Consider the following 22,079-nt stretch of genomic DNA (forward strand, 5'->3'; position numbering starts at 1 on the left):
GGGTGCATGTCTCCTTGATGAATGGGGTCTGCTAGAGGTACACCCCAAAATGGTTGATGGGATAGAGAATCAGTGTTACAACCCTAAAAGTATTGTTTGATGGGATGGTAAGCAGGCTGTGGTGACAGTTCTGTGGGCAATAAGACAGCCAAGGTCAGAAGAACTTGCTCATATAAGGGGATATTTATTACAAGGAGGCAAAGACAAGCAACTGTTTCCTTCCACACTAGCTTCTGACTTGACAGGAAAAGTGAGATACAGGGAGAAAGATAAGCATATTGACTTGCTGTTTCTCACAACTACCAAGATGGAAAAGAGAGCACAAACTAGTTCTTTATATTCTTAAGTTCTAGGATTCATAGGAGAAACTAGAAAGATGGAGAGAGGCAGAAGTAACAGAAGATATTCTCTGAAATTGAGCTTAAATACAGAGAAAGGGGGGAAACAAGTCAGCATATAGATGGGGGGTACTGCTTGAACCAGAAATGACTATTTTTAAATTAAATTTTGTGTGTCTGTGTGTGCTGTGTGTGGGCATTGCACATGCCACAGCGTGTGTGTGGTCAACAGACAGGTCACAGGAGTTGGTTCTCTCCTTCCACAATGTGAGTTCCAAGGATCAACTTAGGCTGTCAGGTTTGGTGACAGGAATTCTCACTCCCTGAGCTATCGTGTTGGCCCTGGAATAGACTTTTTTAAAGGTTTATTTATTTATTATATATACAGTGTTCTGCCTGCAGGCCAGAAGAGAGCACCAGATCTCATTACTGATGGTTATGAGTCACCATGTGGTTGCTGGGATTTGAACTCAGGACCTTTGGAAGAGCAGTCAGTGCTCTTAACCACTGAGCCATCTCTCCAGCCCTGGAAAAGATTTTTAAATCAGAAATGAGATTCCCCTAATGGCCTGTTTAATAAAACTGTGAGACATGGGGATGGATGGAATTTGAGTATGTGGGAGTAGAGAAATTATAATGTAAATCTGCATAATCTGAAGAAATGTAAGAGAAAAGAATCCCTGGTGGACTAGTTCATATGAAACACCAGCTGGGTTATCACTGGCTAAAGTTCCCTAACATCAGGTTCTGGGAGACCACAGAAAAATGGTAGGTATTACTAGGGAAACAGCATTCAAGAATCAGTGCTCAGTGCCAAGTGTACTGGACCTGATAGGACTATTTTTACAAGAGATACAAGAGAAAAGCAAGTTAATTCAGCAGAGACCTCATGGCTGGTATGGAACTTTAACAGCTTTTGCAGAGCACGATGGTGACACATGTAAATCAAGTTTATAAGGTCTGAAAACAAAGGGGATTTTTAAAAAAGGCAAAGATCACAAAGGGGATCACTTAAAGACAACTACACCTGAGCTTGGTGATGTATCTGTCAGCACATAGGAAGTGGAGGCAGGAGTTCAAGGCCAGCCTGGGATACATAAGCCCATTTTAAAAAATAAAAACAGCCTGTGAGATAGATAGTTCACTGGGTAAAAATACTTGTCACCAACACTGATGATGTGTCAATTCCTAGGTCCCATGTGGTGCAACAAAACCAATTCCTGAACATTGTCTCTTATTTCTATCTGCATGCTGTGCTAGAGCTCTCCCGCACAACACACAAAACCAATAAACATGGGGACAGGAGAGATGGACCCTCTTCTGACCTTCTTGGACATTAGGAAAGCATGTGGCACAGATACATACATGCAGGCAAAACAATCACACATGCAATTTAAAATTCCAGCTGTGATAAAAAAAATTGTGACAAATGTAGCAAGATATCTATAAAGCCAGCATTCTTATGTAAAAAAGCCATAAGCTTCACCAAAGCTTTTCCTAGAAGTGGGCAATTATCCTCCCCAGAGCATAATACTCCTATAGGAAAAAGGATACAGAGGGTGGAGTTTATTTGCAATTAGGTGTGGTTAATGGAGAGTAGTGGCCACAGCACAAGTTTAGAGCCTGTCAGACCCCGAAAGCTGGCTCCATTGGCAGGTGTAGCAGGCTGGCATTGCTGGCCTTACTTCCACTTGGCTTTGGGCCAGGCCAACCAATGCAAATTAGCTCTACTGAGATCATTCAAGACATGGGGGATGATGTGCATCACCCAAAGGAATGAGACCAGATGGCTCAAGGCAAATGTGAATTTTGGTATGGTGCTGTCCCGTCTGTGCTACTGGGCCCAAAATTACTCTCCCAAAGAACTGATTCAAATGTTGTATTGGATCTTGCTAATGTTTTCAGAGTATCCTCTGCTGGAATGGACTTCAGAGAGCCTGTTTGTTCTCTGTGATAAAGTTTCATTATATAAAGCTAACCCTTGAATGTCTCACAGACTTGGAAAACATCAGGAGGAGCAGTAACAACTGGGGAAGTAGACTTTTCAATGATATAGCTGCCTTTGAAGTCACCTGTGTTCCTGTAAATAACCCCAATACACTCATTGGCTCATAGACTTGAGTTTTTTCCTTGGTCTGTTGTTGGTTTCCTATCTACTGTGAACATATTTGTTCCTGTCTCCCCAGAAGTAACACAGCATTTTGGAATACTGAAGCCAGCTAAAATGTGTCTCTCTCTTTCTCATCAGTGTATGCATCTCTAATTTGTTTAGCTCTTCCCTTTTCCTTTTTCTTTCTGAATAATGGTAAAGTCACTCAAAAATTCTATTCGTGCCAGGCGTTGGTGACACATGCCTTTAATCCCAGCACTTGGAGGCAGAGGCAGGCCAATCTCTGTGAGTTCGAGCAAGTGCCAAGATAGCCTCCAAAATTATACAGAGAAACCCTGTTGGGAGCCATAGAGCTTGACATGAACCTTTAGGCCAAACTTGGCAAGCCACATCATTATAGAACTGTCTTTTGATTATAAATGGCTTCTAGAAGCATGAGCACCCAGAAGGAACAACATGACCCAGACGTCAATCCTTTGTTCCAACCACAGGACCACTCACCTAAGCAACTCTCCAGCGTCCCACCACTCACCTAGGTAACCCTCCCTCTCCCCACCACCCATGAACTTTTTATCCTGCCAACATCCTCTTTCTATAGTTTTCTAACATTCTGCTTAAACTAACACCTGCTCTTGGCCTTTTCTCTCCCTCCTCTTTACCCCATACTACTAACTACAGAAGCTATCCTGGAAAAAATAAAATTTGCCACTTGATCATAATCCTGTCTTATGGTCATTCTCTGGCATTTCTTGTCCCCATTCCCTCCCTGGACTTCTTGCTCTAGGTTGCTGTCCTGTGAGTTGGGACAACTATAAAACCCTGCCTCAATAAATAAATAAATAAACAAACAAACAAACAAATAAATAAAATCTATTCGTGAGGCACATGAACTTCAAAAGACATGTTCAAGAACCAGGCAGGCATGGTGCATGGGAAGCAAAGGGTAGCCTGGTTTAAATAGTGAATTCCAGGAAGCTAGAGCTATATAGTCAGACCCTGTGTAAAAAACAATGGGGGGGGGGAGGGTAGTACAAGAATATCCATAGTAGCACGGTTCTATAATGTTCATGAATTGGAAACACCTCAACGATACCAACAGAAAATTAACAAATTATAATGTATTGATATAAACAGCAGCAAAACTACAGCTATATACAATACTCACTATACAGCTAAGAGCAAAGACAACAAGATATATGACTCCATCTCTATAAAGTCCAATTTATTTTTATTTACTCATGTACCCATAGAGTCCAGAGCATGTTGACCCCCGCCCCCCAAGCTGGAGTTTTACAGGCAGTTGTAAGCTTCTGGATGTGGGTGCTGGGGACTAAACTTGGCTCCTCTGCAAGAGCAGTAAGTGCTCTTAACTCCTCAGTCATCCTTTCTCCAGGCCTTAATGATTTTTGAGGAAGATGCTCTTGTATCCCATTAAGGTTTTCGTGTGCATGTATGTATAGCTTTGTGTATTAAAGTTTTACCCACTTATATGTATGTGCACCACATACATGCCTGGTACCTATAGAGATCAGAAGAAACTGGAAAACCCTGGAACTGCCATTACAGAGGTATGACTAACCATGTAAATATGGGGAATGAAACCCAGGTCTTCTGCAAGAACAGGTTTTTTTGTTTGTTTGTTTTTTGTTTTTGTTTTGAACATGTGCTCTTAACTGTGGAATGTTTCTCCAGCCCTTGCCCCCGACACACTTTTTTATTTATTTTTTTGTGTAACAGCACCCAATGTCCTGGAACTTTCTCTGTCACCAGGCTGGCCTTGAACTCAGAGATTCTCTTGTCTCTGCCTCCAAAGTGGGGATTAAAGGTGTACACCACCACTGCCCGGCCCATATATCCCAATTTAAACATTTATTTCTTGATTGGTTGATTGACTGTCATCTCTCTAGAGCAAAATCAAGCAAAATTACATTGTGAAGTCAGAATAGTAGTTACTTGTGATAAGAAATGACAGCTGGGTGTTGGTGGATCACGCCTTTAATCCCAGCACTGGGGAGGCAGAGGAAGGTGGATCTCTGTGACTTCGAGCCTAGCTTGGTCTAGAGTCAGTTACTGGATAGCTACAGCTGTTAGACAGAGGAAACTCTATCTCAAAAAACCAAAGATTAGAGGGTATTAAAGTTTTGCAGTGCTGACAACAATCAATTTGAGTAGTAGCTTTCAGGTTTTGGCTAGGTAGTCATTTAAACTGTGTATTTGTCTGGATATCTTCGTGTGGGTTTCAAAACTTTAAGAAAATATTTAAGCTGAGTGTGGTGGTGTACATCTGCAATTCTAGCACTCAGAAGGCAAAAGAAGGAGTTCGAGGCCAGAGTGGGCTATATGATCTTGTCATTTTAGAAAACAAAACAATAAAAACAGAAACAGTCAGGCATGGTGGTGTACACCAGTAATCCCAGCACTTGCACAGCAACTTTTGAGCACAGTCTGACTCAATTAAAAAAACAAAAACACACCCCCCAAAAAAACAGATACAAAACCCACCCCCCAAATGTACATTTACAGACCTTTAAAGTTTAAAATATTATCAGGAGTCCCAAGTTAAAGAATATAAAACATAGTTAATCATATAACTGTCAGGATACACAGTGGTTGTTCTTGTAATCCAATCTTTTCATCCCTCTGGAATCAAACTGTCTGAATTCAATCTACCTTTTCTATTTTTAACTTTTAGGACCTAGGACACATATGTACCCGTTTACTCAACTATAAAGAACTAAGGTACCTATTATTGAGTCACTGTGAGGGCTCAGAAGAAACAGTGTCTGGATCACAGCCTAGCAGTAAAACTAGTCAATAAACAATGTGCTGGCTACTATTGTCTGATTTCAGAGTCGTGGCTGATAGACAAGAAGCTGATCTCCCCCCGCCAAGGGAAACTTCTTAAAAAAAAAAAAAGAAGAAGAAGAAGAAGAAGAAGAAAAAGAAAATCCTATCCCTTCCTTGGGGTACCTACATAGAGGTTAGAGATTAGATACAGGCTTAAGTCGTCACTTAGATGTCTAGTCTTGCCTTTACCAAAGGCCCAAGGGAAAGCAGGAAAAAGAACAATAAGACAAAATTTCACCACCAAAAAAGGTTTTTATTACAAAACAACTTCTAATAAAAATCAAGCCTGGTTTTCAACCCTTTCTCTGAATGGAGGCTCCTAGGATGGAGGGGCAGGGGAGACAAAGCAGAGGGTAATGAAAGAACAGAGCAGGCTGACCTCCCCGTGAAGTCTCAGGTGCTTTGAATAGCCTAGATGAGCTCTTCCAATGGCTCCCGAGAAAGGCAACATCCTTCCAGACAGGAAGAACCACGAACCACTCCTGTCACCAGAACTGAGCACTGCCGCGCTGTTGGACTGGATCCAGGTCTTGACTGGCTCTCAGCAAAGGCCACCCAGGGTTACTCAGCCTGTGCAATGGTGTAGGAGAGTAGCCACAGCAGCAGGGGACCCAGAACAAGGACAGCAAACCAGACAGCAAAACTGGCCAGAATGAGTCTCCGGGCCCTGGCCCCCCAGTACATGGCCTCCTCCGACTGGCCTGCCTTATGCCGCTCTTCTGCCTGTGGGGGCAGGTTCTTGGTTAGATTCTCCCCCTGCTTCTGTCCCCAAGTGCCCACTGCCCCACTCTATTAATTGATCTACCATACCTTATATTCTCACATCCAAATATTTTACATCCTTTCCTTTGCCTTTCTTGTCTCATCTACAACAAACTATCCATAGCAGTCCTGCCTACTTTTCAAGTGGCCAGTTAGCTTAGAAGATTGCACATGGAAAATGTTTTTTAAAGGCTTTGGCTTGTTTTGTGGTATGGTGATGGTATCAGGGTCTGGGCATACTAGCCAAGTACTCTGTTGAATTACATTTCTGGGCAGAAAATACTTTTAAGTGCTTCTGTTCCCATTATTTTCTATCTATCCCACATTTGTTCATTCAGAATTTCTTGACTCAAATGAGTCACATCCAGTCAAATCCCTCATGGCCCAACAAGCACCTTCATTTTCATCATGAAGCATCTTTTATGATTTTGCCCCAGTGAAATTCTTATGGTGGCAGAAAGTGTTTCTGACTGTTAAGACTCATCAATGGGGTGAGAAAATTCCAGTAATTATGTTTATGGTAGCTTGATTAGCCTTTCAGTAGGCATCCATATATACCGAGCTTAGTGACAATGCAATTATTGACAAGGCTCTGGGCTCAATTCCTAGCAGCACCATTCCCACTGCCGCCACAAAAAAGGGCACAGGTGAATTGCTCTAATCACTATGCAACTGTCTGCCTGTAGTTTTGCCCCTTGTGATTCAACCTCAAAGGAGGCTTTGAGTAGATCTTTCTGGAACACAAATCTGGCCATGTTACTCCCTTGAAATAATTTTCACATTGCTCTCTAATATTCAAGATAAAGTCAAAATTTCCAAATACAGAATTGGAGGCCCTCAGGAATCTAGATCTTTAACGTCAATTTTCAGTATTCCTCATTTAACCGTTTGTACTCATTGTTGCCTTTATTTGGATTGTTCTTTCACCCTCATACACTCACTCTTTAAAGTTATCTTCTTGTCATCTTTGGGATGCTCTGGTAGCCTAACATATTCTTTCTCTCTCTCTCTGATGGCCTAACATAACATACTCTCTACTCCCCCCCCCACACCACACACACACACACACACGCACGCACGCACGCACACACACACACATGCGCGCGCGCGCAATGTAACTTTCCTTGTTCCTTTGTTCCTAAAGTACCCTGTGTTTCCCCTGTACCACAGTATTGGTGAGCTGCATTCTAATTATCCATTTTTACAACTATCTCTTATTCTGGCACTAAGCCCATAGCTAAGCATCAGTAGGTATTTAGTAACTGTTTAATTTAAACTGTAGACAGATTAGATACACAAAATCATTTTCTTATACCCATCCCTTTACCCACAGGAATTATATTCCTCACCTTGATGGCAAACACAAGAGCCATGACTCCCAGGCAAGAACAGCCACAGATAATGCTAGTAGCTGCCAAGTAGCGGAGGCGGAGCCAGCAGCAGTGGATAGGCGATGGAGAATGAGCAGCTTCCATGTTGCTCATCAAGCTCTCCGCTGCCTTTTCCTCGTCCTCCATCACCTGTGGGCGATACAGTCAAGGTACTTTTAAGCCCAACAAATGAGCTCTTGCTCTGGTGTGGTGACTCCACCCTTCTCAAAGCATGCTGTCTTCTGTCCTAACCCTATACTTAGGAATGCTGTTGTACTGGGAAATTCCACCAATGACTCAGACCAAGAGACTAAATACCATGGATGGAATCATCTCCATACGCTTAAGTCTCAATCTTTGAGGGCAAGCATGTGTGAAAATACTCTTAATTTCAACAAGTATAGAGAAGCAAACTGACATGCATACCAAGAAACAAGATATAGAATCTCAAAATCCTGTTTAAGTAAGTACCGTATTTTGTTTTGAGACAGGGTCTCACTATGTAGCTCTCCCTTGCTGGCCTGAACTATGTAGACAAGCCTGGCCTCAAATTCAGAGATCACCTCCCTCTACTCCCTTGTGCTGGGATTTAAAATAAAAAACAGGGTTTCTCTATATAGTCCTGGCTGTCCTGGAACTCACTATGTAGACCATATATACTCAAAGAGATCCACCTGCCTCTGCCTCCCGAGTGCTGGGACTAAAGGCGTGTGACACCATACCCAGCATGAAAACAGTTCTGGGAATGAAGGAAAGGGAAAATCTTTTTTCCTGCTTATAAAACAAAAAACCTTAAAAAGAAACGAACACCTAACCCAGTAGTGGTGGCAGACATCTACAATCCCCGATTCTGGACAGGTGGAAGCAGAAAGATCAAGAGTTCAAGACCAGTATTGCCAGTTCGGAGTTTGAGGATATATGAGATCCTGTCTCAAAACAAAACCAAAAACACAACCAAAACATCCCAAACCCTAAACACATCTTCCCTTGCTATGATGCCTTCTTGCCACCTTCTCTCTCCATTTTAACTCAGACCAGACAACACAGTCAGATCTGCAGAGCTCAAAAGACCTCACTGCCCACACAGAAACCTGCACAGTGCCTTCTTTACTCATTCTCAGGCCCTCTATGCACATCAAAACCCTTTCCATCCTCATGTCTAATCATTCTCCTACAGCTTGCGCAAAACAAAAACCACCTGTGGCTTCTCAAGCACAAGTAAAGAATGCAGAGATGAGAGAGCAAAAGGACGTGTAGCAAAGCTGCAATGGCAAGTTGAGGCAAGAACTGAAGTGTCAGCAAGTGAGAAGAGCCCAAGAACAGGGCGAGTTAAGGTTAGAAATTATAAACATGAACATAGATTCTTACCTGGCTATAGGCTTTGAGGGACTGTGAGTTTCGGCTCCTGCCTCAGGTTTGATTTGGCTTGGGTGGAGATGAAGCTGACTCATGGCTCCAAGCCAAGCCAAGGTAGAGTTGTGGGGCCAGACACCATGTGAAGAGCCCAGGGAGCTGGGACAGGGCATGGCCAACTCAAACCAGTTTGGCTAGATGGAGAGCAGAGGAGGGCCAAGGCATGAAGCAAATGGAGGATGCCTGCTTTCTGAAGAAAGGAGTGTAAGGAAGCACCTGAGCAAGGAGGCTGAAAGGGAACTTGAAGGCGTGGGAGAGCTGAGGGAAGCTCAAGAGTCAGAGAAAAGAGCTATGTCTGAGTGGTCTGAAACCAAGACTACACAGCCTACCATATCAGATTTGACAATCTTCCCTTTTTTCTGACTGAGAGAGGGGTTAAGTTCTGCTTTAAAAGTATACAATCTTAGATTAGAGATCAGGTATGGGGTCACTTCAAGAGGGAGGTGAAAAATTATATCCAAGTTCCCACCCAACCCTCCACCAGACCAGAAAATCAGAAGCCTCCTTACACGGATGCTTGTACAGAAACTAAGTTTATTATGTTTTCTTCTTTAAAAAAAAAAAAAAAAAAAAAAAAAAAAAAAAAAAAAAAAAAAAAACCAAAAACAAAAAAACAAAACAAAAAACAAAAAACAAAAAACCCACCCCACCTCATTGAAGAAAAGCCCCTCCCCTTTTCCCTAAGGGTTTGAGGCTGTGAAAGACAGCTGGGGAATCAAGTACAAGGGGGTGGGGACAGAGACTATCTTGCCACCCTTAACACTGCCCAGCCATATAGGGTAGGAGGGGGGGTTGTGATGAGCCCCATTTCCATGACAACCAGTTACCTACCCCCTACTTTGGTGGAAAGGGAGACAGCCCCCTATGTCTCCCTGGAGGCTTTTCCCCTCAGACTTCAAGTAGTGGTTAACAGAGTCAGGCCTGGGCGTGGGGAAGCGACCATGGTGGGATACCTAGGTGAAGGGTCTACCCACTCACGTCTTGGCCTTTCGACCTCTGTGACTAATAGTAGGGATAGATAGGTGGGGAGGAGCACTGCTACGCAGGATACGCTGGTCCCCTTGGTTGGTGGTCCCAACGAGCCTGCGGGGACCGGTTCGGCGGCGTGGGGTTCCATCTCCTTCCTCCTCGTCACCTGAGGCTTCTGCCTCTGACTCCTCTACTGAACCCTCAGGCCCCAGGGGACTTGGGGGCTGCAAGCGACCCCGCTTTGCCATCCCAGAACTCCCAACTGAAGGCCCTGACCTTTTGCGAGGCATTTTCTCAGTTTCTAGTGGGGGAACTAGAGACCCTGGACGTAGGCGGGTTGAGCGAAATTTGGGAGTTAATGAGACCACAGGTGGTGTCAGTTCTAACCCACTTGGCCCACTATCTGCTAAATCCAGGTCGTCCTGAATTACGGCCATCACCATGGACCCTTCACTCTTTCGTCCCCGCATTCCCTCTGCTTCAAGCCGGAGGCGGGCCAGGCGCGTGAGAGGGCGGCTTCCATCCTCATCAGAGGAACTGCCTTCACTTTCCACCTGGCCCACAGGTTGCCGCCGCACCCCCAATCCACAACTCTCAAGGACAGAAGAGCTGTCGGTGTCCACGGCAGGGAGCTGGCTGGGCCGCGGTGATGGTGGGTTCTTGGGAGGTCGGCCCCGCTTCCGCTTAGGTGGGGATGTTGAAATGGTGACAGTGGTGACTGTGTTGGTGACAGCAGTGGGACAGGCTAGGAGTGGTGGGAGTGGTGTCAGGGGTGCTGGGAAAGGGAGTGGCTGTGTCCGGCTCTCTAAATTGCCATCCCCTGGAGAGGATATGGTCCCAGGAATGGGTAAATCCCTTGCTTTAGGAGGACGCCCACGTCGTCTTTTCTCCACAGGTGATAGGATGGGCTCTGGTCTGTGAACTGGTTCAGGTCCAAGAGGCTGCGGCCCAGGAACAAACTGGGGCCTGAGGGCAGGTTCTGCAACAGTTACTGTCTCAGACCCAGGGACTGGGTCAACTCCATTGGTTTTCCCCTTAGAGATGGATGGTGTCTCATCCACCCCTCTCCCAGCATCTGCTGGAGACCTGTTCTTCTTAGGGGGCCTCCCCCTCCGACGTTTCACAGCTGGTGGAGTGATGGGAAGCTCTGCTCCTTCTCCATTCTCTGGGCTGCCCCCACCAGTCATACCCAGTTCAATGTGACGACAAGCTATGAAGGGATGCTGGGTGGGGGTGGACAGTGAGGATGAAGGAGCAGCTTCACAGGGCCCACTGCTGGGAGGTGAGGATTCTGGCCCTGACATGCTATGGGTGGATGGGCTTCCTGGACTGGTGCTAGGTTCAGATACCCCAGGTACCAGCGTGTTGGCAGTTCCCCGATGTCGCCGTCGTCTCACAAGTTCTTTTTCCTCCACCACAGTTACCAGCCGTCCTGGCAGCTTTCGGAGTACTTTGGGACCTGGAGGTTGTCCTGCCTGGCCAGACCCCTGGCCCCTGATTTCTACATCAGCACTGGTACGACGCCGTGGGGGACGTGCGGGTGAAGGACCCTCAGGAGAGGAGGTGGCTGAAGATGAGGTTGATCGGGCTATAACCTCGGGTCTAACAATTTCTTGTGGCTTTTCTGGGTTGGAGATTTGGATCCGAACCTCTCCCATTTCTTCCAAGTTCCTGTGAGCCTCCAATACCTCCTGAAGTGGTTCATCAGATACTGCTGAGGGTGGGAGCTCCAGGCCATTGCTCTCACTCAGATTCACGGTCAACTCCTCACCACCAGGTAACAGTGTGGGACCATCCCCCTCCACAGGACCTGGCACTTCCTGCTGCTGACCATTGGGGATGCTGCCAGCTTCCAAGGTTGAACTGGGTGCAGGAATTAGATGATTCTTCTCTGACTCAGGCAGAGCATCAACAACCCCTGACAAAAGATCCTTTGGAGGCACAAAATTAACAAGGGAAGCCTCAGAATTGGTTGTTCCAGGAAGCTCTAGAGACTCGGTAGGTACCAACTCTTGTTTATGAAGCTCTAATTCTCCTGAGTCCAAGGGAAGGTTGGTAATCCCAGGAGAGATGGGAACAGGAAGGGAATCAAGTAGGGTTGGTGGAGAAGAGGTCAAATGAGAGTTTTGAGCTGGTGAGGGGGTACAAGTGGGTAGAGGGGTACAGGCTGGAGGAGGAATGCAAGTAAGAGAAGAACAAGATGGAGGAAGCTGAAGCAGAGGTGCAGGAGTAGGCAAGATATGGTCAGGAAGAATGGTTATTGGATTTGGGGCGGAAATGGGTATGGGAGCTGTGGCTAGGGCAGAAGTTATAGCAGGGCAGGGGCAGGGGCAGGGGCAGGGGCAGGGGCAGGGGCAGGGGCAGGGGCAGGGCAGGGGCAGGAGCAGGAGCAGGAGCAGGAGCAGGAGCAGGGGCAGGTCGAGGCCTAGGCACTGGCCTGGGAATCCGTTCTCTCACAGGGCTGCATTGGGGAGGCGTGAAGGTGTCGCAGGTCAGATGGGTAGATGTGACAGGAGTGTGGTTTGCTCCTTGAGTCTCAGCCCGAGCTCCACGAAGACGCTCACTGACACGAGTCCCCAGCCTCTCAGGAGGCTTCGCTTTCTTACTGCGCCGATGGCTGCCTCCACTAGATCCACAGGACACCTCATCCCCAGCCCCTGGCCCTTCCTCTTCCTCGTGGGGCAATCGAAACACCTCCTCCTTGGCTTGATCCAGGTCTTTTCGGGCAGCTTCCACTTGTTCCTACCAATAACACAGCCCAATATGGTCAGCAAGTGGCAGAGTAGAAATGAGTGGCTTTCCACTACCCCATTCCCCAGAAAGACTTACTTCTGCCTGCTTGAGCTCTTCTCGGCTTACTTCCTCCAATGAAGCTTCTAGGAATTTCATGGCATAGCGCTCAATGGGAGTCAGCTGTAGGGAAGAGTATGTTGATAAACATTAGGAAGGATCTATTTATTACCACCAGGGAAGACATGGGAAAAACAAAGTCTGAGTCTTGGCATAAGTTATGACAGATGAAGAGAAGTGGTAGCCGATCCAACACTGACCTGTTCTACAAGGGCAGCAATCTCCTGTTCAGCCCTGGACATCTCCTCTTCCTCAGCCCCAGGGCGACTGGCCTCCTCTCCCTCACCAGTAAGAAACCCATCGTTCTCATTAAATTCTGCAAGTTCAGCCACTTGCTCAGCTTTGGCCTGGGTGGCTGCACGAATATCTTCTTCATCTTCTGCCCGACACAATGCCTTCAAAGTGTACAGAAGAAAAACAAAGCATACACAAATAAGAAATTGAAGAACATGGAGGCTTCTGGCAGCGGTGAGACATGCCTTTAATAATCCCAACAAAGGGGAGGCAGAGGCCTGTCTGGTCTTAAGTGTCCTCTGTTCAGTCATGCACACCCATACAGAGACACATAATGTAATAAATATAATTTTTTTGTGGGGGGGGATTTCGAGACAGGGTTTCTCTGTGGCTTTGGAGCCTGTCCTGGAACTACCTCTTGTAGACCAGGCTGGTCTCGAACTCACAGAGATCCACCTGCCTCTGCTTCCTGAGTGCTGGGATTAAAGATGTGCACTAGGCACAAAGTAATAAATATAATTATTAAAAGTTAAAGAGCTGGGCATTAGTGGTGCACACTTTTAATACCAACACTCAAAAGAGGCAGAGGCAGGCAGATGACTGTGAGTTCAGGCCAGCCTGGTCTACAGAGTGAGTACCAGGACAGCCAGGGCTGTACAGAGAAACGCTGCCTTGGAAAAAAACAAACAAACAAACAAAACAAAAAAAAAAACCCAAGAAACAAAAAACAAAAACAGACCAAACACAATAAAAACAACCCCACAAAACTAACCAAACAAACAAACAAAACCAAAATCAGTCAAACAAATGAAACATCTCTTTACAGAAAACTGAAACTAATCAAAATGCAGAGTCATAGAGCCCTGTCCCAATGGATACATCCACAAAATAACTGCACACCTAAGGCTCAGGGGACATTTTGGAAAGGGGGCAGAAATACTGTAAAAGCCAGAAAGATCAGACAGTTTGCTGTGAGACTGTGCTTAGTCAGTTACAACCATAAAGTCTCACCAACATGGCTGCCTGAACATGAGATGAATAAGAACAGCAGCAATAGATATGCCAAAGTGGATGGGGAAAGACCATGAGGCCCCAACCCCACACAAAGAACCATAAGCAACTAAGGAATGCTGAGAGCAGGAGGAATAGGCTTCCCCAGGGAAGATGACACCAATACTAAAGAGTCAGCTCTGAAAACATACATGAGTAGTACTAAATGGACTGAACAGGGCTGGTGCTGGTGGTACACACTTTTAGTCTCAGCACTTGGAAGGCAAAAAAAGGGCAGATTTCTGTGAATTGGAGGTCAGCCTGGTCTACAGACTGAATTCCAGGACAGCTCCAACGCTACAAAGAGGAACTCTGTCTTGGAAAACTAAACAAAGGAGTGAACAGGTTGTACTTACGTATTTAGGAACACACACACACACACACAAAAAAAAAAAAAAAGAGGCCATGAATTGGAAAGAGAGCAAGGAAGGACAGGGCTTGGAGGGAGGAAAGGGAAGAGGGAAATGATAAAAAAAATCATATAATAACCTTAAAAAGAAAAGAAAATCAAACAAAACAAAAAACCACTGACTATAATCTGGGAACCAATAGACACTGTACTTTCCCCTGAACACCCTCAAATATAAATGAAAGCCAACATATATTTAAGCAGCAGTACTATTTTAGGACTGATCCCCCTTATGTTACCTGCTCCAAAATATGAGTCTGCTTGCTTGCCACAGCCTCTTCCTCCTCCTCAGGAACAGAAGATGCAGATGAACCAGGTGGCTCCTCCAGAGGCATATCAAACAGTTCTCTGATGGTCTGCTATTGTATATAACAGAAGGGAAGAGGTTAACCAGGGGAATATTATGTCTAGGCCAAAAACTTTGAGGTATGGAGGTACTACAGATTGAAACACAGATCTGTGGAGGTCAAAGCAATAGCTGTCGAGCAAACAGAGGAACTCTTTTCTTTCAAAAACAAATGTTCTCTTCTGTCTAGACTGAAAGGATTTTATTTTGTACCTGTTTAAAATAGGCTGTAGTGAAGTTGCCTCCTTCAATGGCCATATCTCCCAACATTCTCTTCTGATTTGCCTTTTTTAGAATATTCTCCTCTACTGTTCGTTCACTGATAAGCCTAGGAAATGGAAGTGAGGTGTAAACAGCCAAACATATCGAGATACACGATCCATAAAGAGAAAGTAAGGTGAGGTAGGAGCAGGCAATACCTATAGATGTGGACATCCCGAGTCTGACCAATTCGATGACAGCGATCCTGGGCCTGAGCATCCATGGTAGGATTCCAGTCGCTGTCATAAAAAACAACAGTGTCTGCTCCTGTCAGGTTCACACCCACACCCCCACTTCGAGTTGAAAGGATGAAGCAGAATATGCGTTTGTCTGCATTGAACCGTTCCATCAAGGCCTAAAAGGAAAGGGAAAAAAGATGGTATTTGGAGACTTATTCCCAAAACAAACCAAAGACTTTTTTAATTTTTAAGGTCCCTTATCTAAGCTGAAAGCTTGAGAAAAAGAAACAGAAGTTGAGGGGCATCTCTAAAGGGCTAAGGATGCCTAAGTTACCTGTCTCTGCTCAACTCTAGTAGACCCATCCAGACGCAAATATAGGTGACCATGGTAGGTGAGAAACTGCTCTAATACATCCAGCATTCGGGTCATCTGGGTGAAAATGAGCACCCGGTGGCCCTCTGCCTTGAGCTGCCGCAACAGCACTGCCAATGTCTGCAACTTTCCTGAAGAAATATGAAGGAGTACAAGTAGTTAGCTACATGATGGCATAGAGAATACTAGAAGCTACAGCTGAAGAGTAATCAGAACCTTATGCAAATGATTCAACTAGGCCACTGAATAAAAAAACATTTAATTCTCCATTTTCTACCCTCCCTCCCCTTCCTTTCTTCTTTTAGTTTTTTGAGAAAGGGTTTCTTTCTGTAAAAGCTCTGGCTGTCCTGGAACTCACTCTGGAGACCAGGCTGGCCTCAAACTCATATAGACTCACCTGCCTCTGACCCTCACTAGTGCTGGTATTAAAGGCCTATAGCACCAATGCTGAGCCAGACTAAGATGTTAAAAGGTCATATTTTTGGTTGTTAGCATAACCTTTAATGTCTGAGCCATCTCTCCAGAAAAAAAAAAAGGCAAAAATAAACAAAACAACAACAGAAAAGAAGCTATCTAGTTTAATGTTACAACATATAGAAATGACACTGAGGCTTGAGATATTGCAAGAGTACTTGTTACTCTTACAGAGGAACCAGGTTAGATTCCTAGTACCCACATAATGGATCACAACCATCTGTAATTCTAGTTCCAGGGAATATGATGCCTTCTTCTGACCTTCTTGGGCACCAGGCATGCATGTAGCACACCTACATACACACAGGCAAAACAAATCAAGTAGGTAAATCTAAAAAAAATTTTTTTATTAAGACAAACAGAAATAACATTTGCATTATTCCTAGTTAACTAGCAAGAAGACCAATAAATAAAGGTACTTGCTGATATGGCTGAGAACTTGATTTAGTTTTGGTACCAACTCCTATAAATTGTCTTGGACCTCATACCACATAGATACTGACAGAAAACAAAGTAATAAAAACTTTTGGCAATGTTGGAGACCTGGACAACCTCAGTTGAAGCCTGAGTCACTTTATCCTCAGCTCCAAGCTTCAATATGTGTGTGTGTGGTGAGGGTTGTGCTAGGGATTAAATTTAGGGCTTCCTGTCTGCTAGGAAAGCATTTACCACTGAGCTAACCCTCCAGCCCAGTTTCAAAAGACCTGCAATTAATTGATATGATTTCAGATGTTATTTAAAGTGGGGGCCAAGTGGAGAGAAAGGAGTTTGCAGATATGACTCAATAATGAAAGTACTTGCTTTGTAAGCGTGAGTGCCTCAGTGTGAATCCCTAGAATCCATGTAAAAGCTGGGATGGGGATAAAGACAGGAAGATAGGATGAGGGGGATTGATAGCCAGCCAATCTAGCTGAAATTGTGAGCTCCAGATTGAATATGAGACCCTGTGTTAAGAAACAAAGTGGGGGGTGGGCTGTGAGCAAGGGGTGGGGGAAGTGGGATGGGAGGGAGAACTTGTGGTTGGAATGTAAAATGAAATTAAAATGAATAAATAAGTAAGAGGAAGGAAAAGAGGAAGGGGGGGGAGGGAGACCAGGCTGTGGTGGCTCACGCCATTAATCCCAGCACTGGGGAGGCAGAGGTAGGTGGATCTCTGTGAGTTCGAGACCAGCCTGGTCTACAGAGCGAGTTCCAGAGAAACCCTGTCTCAAGAAACAAACCAAAGTAGGTTTCAGTGGTTCATGCCTTTAATCCCAACACTCCCAATACTCAGGAGGCAGAGGCAGGCAGATTTATGAGTTTGAGACCAGGCAGGTCTGCAAGAGTACCAGGATAGGCTCCAAAGCTACACAGAGAAACCCTGTCTCGGGGGAAAAAACAAAAAAAGAACAAGTAACAATAAAACAACAACAACAACAACAAAACCCTCTCAAGAAGCTGCATATGTGGGGGCTGGAGAGATGGCTCAGAGGTTAAGAGCACTGGCTGCTCTTCCAGAGGTCCTGAGCTCAATTCCCAGCAACCACATGGTGGTTCACAACCATCTATAATGAGATCTGGTGCCCTCTTCTGGTGTGCAGGAACACATGTAGACAAAAGTCTGCATATATAATAAATAAATCTTAAAAAAAAAAGAAACTGTGTATGTAAACTTGTGTAACAACATAAAATCGTTAAAAAGCAAATTTAATCAATTACAGAAAAAAAGGTGGACAGTGATAGAGAATTGACAATGATCTCTGGCCTCTGGCCTCCACACTAAAAATACAGATGTACTCACACATGTATGCATGCACAGACACATTCTATACACAAGAAAAATTTTCCCCCTCTCAACCCTAGACCAGGTCTTACTATGTAGACAAGGTGTCAAACTTAATTTCCTGCTCAAGCTTCTCAGATGCTGATAACAGGTACATACTTACTATCCCAGGCAAAAAAGGTTTGTTTTTCACTAAGAAAACCTGAGTATAAATTAATATTTTCTCATATTCTAGGACATTTAGAAAATTGTCAGTTTTAGTAGTCACCTTCACATAAATACAAAAATAATCAGTAAAGATGTTTTTTGGAGGGGGGCACTTTTCTAGATAGGGCTTCTCCATGGCTGTCCCGAAACTAACTCTATAGACCAGGCTGGCCTTGAACTCACAGTGATCTGCCTGCCTCTGCCTCCTGAGTACTGGTACTAAAGGCGTGCGCCACCAACGCCCAGCCCAGAATTTCTTATTATGTAAACCATACATGTTCACATGTTTTTTTGTGGTTTAAGCCCCTGTAAAACTTGGTTTTGTTTCTTTCAGCCAAATACATTATATTAAATATAAGGGTTCTAGTTTTTTAACTGTGCAGTCTAATCTCACCATAAACCATTCCCATTAACTTTTTAAGGCAAGATCTTGGTTTGTAGTCCAGATGGTCTGAAACTTGCTAGATAGGTCATACTAATCTTGAACTTGCAGCAATCTTCCTGCCTCTTTGTCCTGAGTGTTAGGATTACAAGTGTGCACCATCATATATAGCTGCCTTTACCCACAAACTTGTGTGCTTTTTTTTTTCTAGACAAGGTTTCTCTGTGTAGTTCTGGCTGTCCTGTAATCTGCTGCATAAATTAGGGTGGCCTTGAACTGAAAGATCTGCCTGCCTCAGCTGGGAGTGAAGGTGTGCTTCCACACTCTATGCTGTGCTGGTCTCACTCATCCAAAATGAAAAGCAAAATGACAGATGTCATGACAACCACTAAGTAAATAAATCAATTAATAACACATATACTTAACTTCCACAAAAGCTACCAAAATGCTACCTCTATGCTGCATCTCTTTGATGTAAATAGTCTTGACACTAAGAGTGCAGAATAATTGGGTATGCAGAACTTCAAGGTCATCCTTGGCTCCATAAGCAAATCACAGGCCATCTTGGGATACATGAGACATTGTCTCAAACAAAACAAAGAAAATATTGAGGGTCCTCCATCGGTCAAAAACTCACCACAATCATACTGGATGAGTCTCAAATCAGGGAACTGGGTACGCATATTACATACAATACGGTGTAAAGGACGGGCTCGGGGCCAAAGTTCACAGGCCAATTGCTCCTGGAAGGCTGCCTGATGAGGGGCCATCCAAGGAGGTGGGTGGCAGGCATGCAGGGAAGGGGGAGGTGCCTCCACAGGAGGCATGACAAAGATGAACCTGTGAAAGAAAAAAGCAAACAATGTAAAAGATATGACTTTAAAATATCACAGAAGTTAGTTCCTTCTTTAGCCCTAAGAACTACATCCATGAAGCCCCAAGACCCACTTCCCATCATCACTTAGCCCTGCCAACCTCTCAATGATTTCTGATAGCTGGTCTAGTCGTTGCTGGGGAAACAGTACAGCTTGATGGGCAGCCTCGGTATAAGTCCAAAAGATGGGGTGGCTTGGGCCAGGAGAATGAGGACTGATGGGGCTGGCAACAGGTTGGGGCAAGGTACAGAAATCCAGGACTTCAGTCCCATACACAGGTGACAGGGCTCCATGAGCCTCACTAAGTTGGAAAATCCGTTCTAGGCGTTCAGATCGCTGCTGCTTCCGCTTTTCTTCCAGAGAATCCTAAAGAAGAAAGAACAAAAACTGGTGTATTCAAGAGTTTACAACAAAACTTTATAAAGACCTAGATTCTTTTTTTTTAAACAATTTTTTTCATTCATTATGTATACAACATTCTGCTTCCGTGTATATCTGCACACCAGATCTCATAACAGATGGTTGTGAGCCACCATATGGTTTCTGGACTTGATCTCAGGACCTCTGGAAGAGCAGTCAGTGCTCTTAACCTCTGAGCCATCTCTCCAGCCCCCTAGATTCTTATTTATAGATGGAGTCTGTGGTGGTAAGTTCGAGGGCAGATACTGTGTGCTTCATCATGTTTAAAACTTGTCAATGAGAATGACTGTTTTCACAACATTGAATGAAACCATCCTCTACAAGCGAAAACGCATCTTTCCTGGTAATGCCTATTAAAGCAGAGCTCCTGGACATCAAATGAAGACCAAGAAATCCAACAATCTGTAGCATGACTGATTTGTGACAATTTACTTCATTCAACTTACATTCAACTTCAGGACACCTAATTTTCTTACAGTAGGTCCATAGAATATGAATGGACACTTGCATGCACACACACAAATAAATAAACAAGCAAATAAATGTAATTTAAAAATCAGCACATGTTGAGCCAGGTGTGCTGCCTTTAATTCAGCATTCTGAAGGGGGTGTAGTTTCAAACAGGGGGGAAAACCCAGGGGGGTGGGGACTGACTAAAACAGCAAAAAATGAGAAAAGAAGAATGGGGAAGCATGAAATAAGGAGGGGTTTTTTTGTTTTGTTTTTTGAGACAGTGTTTTTCTCTTTGTAGCTGTGGCCATCCTGAAACTCTACCTCCTTGTGCTAGGATTAAAGACGGGTGCTACCACATATATCCAAATGGGTGAAAGGGTGGCCCATAAGAATCAATCAAATCATCCATTGCATAAATAAAAGACTATTTTTTTCCTTACATGTACATAATAGTTACCTCAACCAATATAACCACTAAGGCATATAATAATAAATTAACATTCCAATTAGAAGCATATGATAAGTCAAGCAACTTCAACCCAAAAACTCTACAAATACATAATATTTATAAAATATATTATTCATAGAAATATGTATTTAAAGTTATATAGTTCCCAATTAGTCATATTTATCAAACTGCTTCCATGCTCCCTGACAAGATAAACCACACATACCCCCAACACAAATATATATTTTTTTAGTATTTAGCATTCACAAACATACTAAACATGAGGGACAACAGTGTTTTTTGTTTTTAAAGCATAACTTTTCAGTGAATTCTTTCATGAACCACAGTAGGAACTGAAGATACACTCGAAAAAAGTTAACAGAATTTTAGCTTCTATAGTTCTACAATCCTCATAGTGGCAAAACATGGTAGACTTAAACAGAGTCAGACATCTGGATTGAATATCAGGTATCCTACATATCAAATAATTACATTATGATTCCTAACAGTAGCAAAATTACAGTTACGAAGTAACAACAAGAATATGGCTGGGGGTCATCGCAACATGACTGCCCTAAAGGACAAAGCAATAAGGAGGTTGAGAACCACTGCAATAGGAGGAGACTATCAGGTATGGAAAGGGATGTTGGTGGGGAAGGGGGGGGGAGAACAGAGGATAAGGGGAAGGTTAACCAAAACTAAAGCTGAAGATAAAAGAAACTTGTAAGCTAATTTAAAAAGATTCAGGGCACACATTCCAGGCCAGCCTGGTATACATAGTGAGTTCCAGAACAGCCAGGGCTACTTAAAGAGACCTGTTTCAAAATAAATAAAAATAGTGTGTGTATATACAATTAAATGGGTAAGAAATATGAATTAGCATTTAAGAGTGCTTGCTCTACAATCGTTGAGTGCCTGAATTTGGATCCCAATACCCAAGTAACATACTAATCATTCTCACAAATGCCTGTGGTCATAGCACTGAAGGGGACAGACAGGGTATCATGAGGTTTGCTGACTCCAGGCTAGTCAAGAAAATGTAAATCCCAGATTCAAAGAGAGCGCCAGGTCTCAAATCAGTGAACAGTGATAGAGGACCCTCGATGTTCTTTCCTAAAATCTCTTTCCCCCTCAAGCATACAAACACATAATTTTAATTCATTATTTTGTGTATGGGTATTTTTGTGTGCATGTATGTTTATGCACCACACGCATGCAGTACCCTGGAGGCCAGAAGAGGGTGTTGTATCCCCTGGAACGTGGAGTTTCGAATCACCATGTGGGTACTGGGAATTAAACTACAGCCCTCTACAAAAACAAGCACTCTTTACCAGTAGGCCAACTCTCCAGCCGACACACAAGGGAGGAAAAAAGAAAGAAAAAAAAATAAGGCATAAGCAGGTAACTTGTATGGGTGGATAAGACTATTCGTAAGTTATCAAATGATATCCAGTTGCCAGGTATGAGTTATCTACCTATGAATTGTTGGTCAGGGAGGACACAGAAGGCACCCAAACAAGACTATTTCCATTGCTCTTGGTTTCCAA

General features: G+C 44.0%; 2 protein-coding genes across 2 annotated transcripts in view; both read right to left on the minus strand.

Annotated features, from left to right (window-relative positions):
- Positions 1 to 5,527: 5,527 nt before the first annotated feature.
- Tmem265 (transmembrane protein 265) lies at positions 5,528 to 8,933 on the minus strand. The gene is made up of 3 exons (XM_027404556.2): positions 8,796 to 8,933; positions 7,407 to 7,577; positions 5,528 to 6,018 (listed from the first exon to the last, which is right to left on the minus strand). The coding sequence occupies exons 2-3, from the start codon at positions 7,572 to 7,574 to the stop codon at positions 5,857 to 5,859; spliced, it is 330 nt and encodes a 109-aa protein (XP_027260357.1). The 5' UTR covers positions 7,575 to 7,577; positions 8,796 to 8,933; the 3' UTR covers positions 5,528 to 5,856.
- Positions 8,934 to 9,033: 100 nt separating this feature from the next.
- Srcap (Snf2 related CREBBP activator protein) overlaps positions 9,034 to 22,079 on the minus strand; it is a 45,357-nt gene continuing 32,311 nt past the window's right edge. Inside the window, 10 exon segments of the mRNA XM_027404557.2 lie at positions 9,034 to 12,182; positions 12,184 to 12,551; positions 12,639 to 12,722; positions 12,860 to 13,054; positions 14,592 to 14,711; positions 14,912 to 15,026; positions 15,118 to 15,314; positions 15,473 to 15,642; positions 18,974 to 19,176; positions 19,312 to 19,577. Of these exon segments, the coding sequence (XP_027260358.1) occupies positions 9,815 to 12,182; positions 12,184 to 12,551; positions 12,639 to 12,722; positions 12,860 to 13,054; positions 14,592 to 14,711; positions 14,912 to 15,026; positions 15,118 to 15,314; positions 15,473 to 15,642; positions 18,974 to 19,176; positions 19,312 to 19,577 (4,086 nt within the window). The 3' untranslated portion in view covers positions 9,034 to 9,814.

The sequence above is a fragment of the Cricetulus griseus genome, chromosome 3 (assembly GCF_003668045.3).
Source record: "Cricetulus griseus strain 17A/GY chromosome 3, alternate assembly CriGri-PICRH-1.0, whole genome shotgun sequence".
Lineage (NCBI taxonomy): Eukaryota > Metazoa > Chordata > Mammalia > Rodentia > Cricetidae > Cricetulus > Cricetulus griseus.